At 39.7% G+C, this 5,062-nt stretch overlaps 1 protein-coding gene across 1 annotated transcript; it reads left to right on the top strand.

The window, feature by feature from the left end:
• The first annotated feature begins 686 nt into the window (after positions 1-686).
• On the top strand, positions 687-4,623 carry LOC119268218 (CXXC motif containing zinc binding protein-like). Its single transcript, XM_037549792.1, has 5 exons — positions 687-950; positions 1,060-1,167; positions 2,883-3,050; positions 4,110-4,220; positions 4,317-4,623. Exons 1-5 carry the CDS (start codon positions 849-851, stop codon positions 4,356-4,358), a joined length of 531 nt encoding a protein of 176 aa, XP_037405689.1. The 5' UTR covers positions 687-848; the 3' UTR covers positions 4,359-4,623.
• Positions 4,624-5,062: the final 439 nt, after the last annotated feature.

Here is a 5,062-nt window from a genome sequence, read left to right as displayed (position 1 = left end):
ATGTTTAGTTTTTCTTTTTTATTTCTCAGTGTATATTTCGTGTTTGGATATGAAATTTTCAGAGGATGTAGACTTATGTCTTGTGAACATTCACAACTTTTTTCAGAATTTTTTGAAACACTTATAATTATTATTTAAAAAATTGGAGCATGGAAGCATGTAGTTGTTGGCAGCACAGGATATTTAACCCTATGCATGTTGCTTGAGAAACAATACTCTCTGGCTTGGGCCTAATCTATTGTCGCCAAACAGGCTGTGCCAACCAACACTGGACGGGTGTATTAAACAACAACAATTCATTTCATCTAACTGTGCACGTTCATTAGTACCACATGCGGTACTATAAAGTTCAACGACCTGACTAAAAAACCGAAAGACTTTGAGAAAAGCAAAGGCGAATGAAAAAGTATGGCAACTTTTTTTTGATGCCAATTTTAGTTGTAGAAAATGTCAGGGGCGGAGTGCTTCATGCCACACGTGTGACACTTATGATTTGGGATAATTTATTTATTTTAATTAACTAAAAAATAAACCAGAACGGAGGTGTAATGCAAAATCCAGGGGCATTCCTAAACGGCGAGAGGCGCCCCCCGCAAAAAAAAAACGGCGAGAGGCGCAGAGCGACCGAACATATTCTTCCCATTCGCAAAAAAAAAAAAAAACACATATTCCTCCCCGTCCCCTTCTCCCCCAGAGCGAAGGCAAAGCGAACACACAAACCCAAACCCACCCACCTCTCCTCTCAAGCCTTCGTCTGCCACCGACGCGACCCAAAAACCCCAAGCCCCCAACCCTAGCGAGTACTGAAAGAGGAGGAGGCGGCGGCAACCCCGTCGGCCGGAGGGGAGATGGTGTTCTTCGCGCTGCTCGTGGGGGCAGAGCTCGACGGCCTCACCAACCTGCAGCCCCGCGGCGGCTGCGACGACCCCGGCTACCCTTACTACTTCAAGGTTCGCTTCCTGACTCCGCCTACTCTCTGATCGCTTTCCTTACGCCACATCTCTCCCCGATTCGGATGATTCTGACGGCGATTGCGTATCTGCGTCGGATCGATCGCAGCTGCGGTGCGAGAGCTGCGGGGAGACAAGCGCCAAGACCACCTGCGTCTCCCTCGACGAGGTCGTCCAACTGCCCACCGGCAAAGGCACCGCCAATCTCCTCCAGAAGGTGCCACCTTCTGTCACCGCATGCCTCCTCTGGACTCATTCATATGCGCCCTTTAGCTTTCTGTCTGTGGGAAATACTTTTTGTGTCGTCGATGAGACTGGAAATGCGGGTTTCTGCATTGATAGGATCGGTCGGCTTGTTCCTGTGTTGTGTGTACTGTTCGCAGAATAGGGTTGAAATTTCCGCGTGGGATTTGGTAGTCTGTTCTCTGTTTACCCCGTTTGATGCCAGGTGTCATTAATACGGGGATTGAACTGTTTTTTAACCAAAATGGGGATCGAATTGTGTGGTGGAGGATCAGTTTGTGTTCGAAGTTAAGAACATAGGTGTGTCATCTTCTACGATTGGCATACATGTCCAGGAATCTTGTTACTGTGTGACGTTGGGTTAAGCTCTTCTAAGTCTATGCTATTGTGTGGTGATAATTTTGGTTTCATGTGATTTTGCAAGTGAAGTCCAAACAAATTATATATATAATATGTGTTTTGTCTGCTTGTTTATGTGGTAGTAGTTTAAATTATCTTATGAGGTCTTCAACGACGCATATAGCATGTTCATATTGTGATTTGGATTTTAACAAAAGGATGCCCATCTTTTGGATGAAAAAAATCCAAGGTGGACCGATGGCATCAAGCTGTCATTTTGACTTATTTTGGGAGGACTGTTTACTTTGCTTATGCTAGAGAACTTTGACTGTCTTGTAACTCTTGTTTCTAGCCTGCAACACTGCATGTGTTGTCTGAGGCTTTGTTATTGCTGGCACTGTTTCTGCCACTCCCTTTTTTTTTTGAATAATGAGTACTGAACAATTGAACACAGGGTGATCTTATTTTGTTTTTTATTTTCTTAATGGAAGTTTAGTTTTCAAGCTGATATCTTTATTTAAACAGCAGGGACATAATATATTTGCTTACAGTACCAACTGCTTACAATTCTCCATTGCTATCACTAAACGTGTCTGGGATAGACAGATTTACTTGATTTCTGTGGGTAATGGGTATTATTAATATATGGTTTCCTTTTGTTTATTTATTATGGACCTTCATTGAACCAGTTATTTAGTGGATAAACATAGGTCTCTCCCGGTTGGCTAGAATTGACATTAGGAACCATCAGGACGTTTTAAAAGCAGACAGCTAGCTCACTGTCCTTCAGTCTTTGATCCAAAGAGAGTACTCCCTCCGATCCATATTACTTTATGCAGCTTTAGTACAACTTTATGTGCTAAGTGATTTAAAAGGACACACTATGCATCTCAAAGACCCTAGGGCAATGAGCTTCACCAAATATAAAGGATTTCAAACTGCTGGTAGAACACCCTTCTCTTTGGTGTCATTACACCTGCACCTTGCTAGAGAAGTACTTATATTGTGCTTCAGTGTTGCAAGATCTCATTACTCTGTTGCACATTTGTTTTGTTGGAAGCTTCAGCATCTCTTATTTTTGACTTTTAAGGGACTTCATAGGATCCATAATACTACTTTGTCAAATAGGCACTTCTATTGCAAACCATTTTATGATTTATATAATTTAAATCTAAATGTTTTATTAGCTGATGGTAGATTATATTGCTTAGTGACTTTTGAAAGGCCCCTGCCTGTGTTTTCCCTAGATCTTTCCAGGGAATGTGTACAGGAGCAAAAAATTTCCTCCAGTACATACTTTTGTGATGTCGTTATATGTCTTATCAGTACGGTGTTCTGGTTTTCTTTCAGTGCAAGTTATGTTCGAGGGAGGGATCAGTTGTGATGATTCCTGGGCAGGGAACACCACTGACTGCTGAGCAGAGCCAGAAAGGAGAGATGACTTGTTTGATGGTCTTTGAATGCAGAGGCTATGAACCTATTGAGTTCGCTTTTGGTAATGGCTGGAAGGCTGAATCTGTAAGTATTTATTGATCTTTCACCACATCCACGAGTATTCACATTATAAAAGAATGTGCTGGATTTTTGTTTGCAGTCAGCTTACTATATTGATTTGTAACTACTCCCTCCGTTCCAAATTACTTGACCCATATTTATCTAGACACGGATGTATCTAGACACTAAACAAGTATAGATACATCCATATTTAGACAAATTCAAGTCAACTAATTTGGAACGGAGGGAGTAGTAATCAATCTTGCCCAGACAATTTATGTGCTAGAAGCCTAGAACTGAGCTCTAATATTGCATTTGTTCAATGCGAGCTTGACTCATTGGTTTCACTGTTATATACCTGCTGATGAATTCATGGTTGCTTCTATGTATTATTGGTTTTTGCATCATTTTGCTTATGAATTAATATCATGTGTGTCATTGAACAAAAAAGAACTAATATAATGTGTTTACATTACAATGATACCTCTGTTTATATTGCATCTGAGAACACAGATATTCCTACTAGTTTATTCATTGCCTGTCTTCTTTTCCATGAACAGAAAACAATATGCCTTGTTTTTTGACAAACAAATCTGTGATTTCTGTATGTGTTCTTCCTGGGCTCTTTCAAAATGTGTGTTTCTTCATCCCACATAGTATATTTAAGAGAAAGTAATTAAGTTCTTCTATGCTCCACCCAAATCGAAAGGCACAACTTGTAATCAAACTAAGAGCTTGAGTTGCAGTTACCCAGTACCACTACCCTTATGTACTGCAGATATGTGGATTTTAGTTTATCAAATGAAGCAAGCATTGCTTGATAGCTACTCCCTCCATTCCTAAATATAAGTCTTTTTAGAGATTTCACTACAAACTACATACGGATGTATACAGACATCTTTTAGAGTGTGGGTTCACTCATTTTGCTCTGTATGTAGTCTATGTAGTCCATAGTGGAATCTCTAGAAAGACTTATATTTAGGAACGGAGGAAGTATATTTGAGAATCTATGTGTTCCTCACTCTTGCAGCATGATGCTTGTTATGGTTTATTGGTGTTCTAATAATCTCCCTCTTCTTTAAGGTACATGGGACACCATTTGACATTGATCTTTCCGAAGGAGAGTTTGATGAGTATGATGAGAAGGGAGAGTGCCCTGTTGCTCTATCCAAGCTGCAGTCAACATTCAAAGTGGTATAGAAACACTCATTTGCTAAACTACCAGAGGTTAATTTAGCTGGAAAGTGTATCAATCAATTCTTGACATATTTGTACACGATGAATTCACAGGTGAAGAAGCAGGGTTTTCATGGGAAGACCAGATATGTCTAAGATCCAGTTTCTCTTGGGCTCTTCAAGCATTGGAGTCAGAGATGTATAAAGCGCATCTACAAGGTCGAATCCTCGATGTTGATTTTGTATTCGAACTAAGTTCGTGCCCATGATTAGGTGGATTTGCCATGAATTTGGTTAAGCTTGCAGTGATGTGGCCTCCTGTTTGGAAAAAAATGAATATTCTGCCTATCAGTGGTTTCAAACTTAGATCTATGGCTCTACCATATCAATCATAAAATTATGCCATTCTAGATTTTGCCGATTTTTCTTATGCCACTCTAGATTTTGACATTTCACTTTTGCCACTCTTAGATTTTGACAATTATCACAATTGCCATTCTGTGGCAAAAGCAAAATAATTTTATTTCATTTTTGCCACTCTTAGCTTTTGACAATTATCACAATTGCCACTCTCAACATTTTGCTTTTGCCACGGGAATGGCAATTGTGATAATTGTCAAAAACTAAGAATGGCAAAAGTGAAATGTCAAAATCTAGAGTGGCAAAAACAAAAATTTCCCTAAAATTATGTGGCTGAAGTTCACTTCTTTTTTCTTATAACTAAAATTTGATATTTGATGCTCTTGTTATCATAGATCTAAATACCGGACATGTGCACTGTTCAAATCTGATCACTTTACGCACACACATCTGGATTTATTTATTTTTAAATTGGAAGCGTTGCCGGTTTATTTAATCAT

The sequence above is a fragment of the Triticum dicoccoides genome, chromosome 3A (genome assembly GCF_002162155.2).
Source record: "Triticum dicoccoides isolate Atlit2015 ecotype Zavitan chromosome 3A, WEW_v2.0, whole genome shotgun sequence".
In the NCBI taxonomy this organism is placed as follows: domain Eukaryota; kingdom Viridiplantae; phylum Streptophyta; class Magnoliopsida; order Poales; family Poaceae; genus Triticum; species Triticum dicoccoides.
The sequence above is the reverse complement of the archived record's forward strand: the minus strand, read 5'-3'. Positions and strand labels throughout refer to the sequence as shown.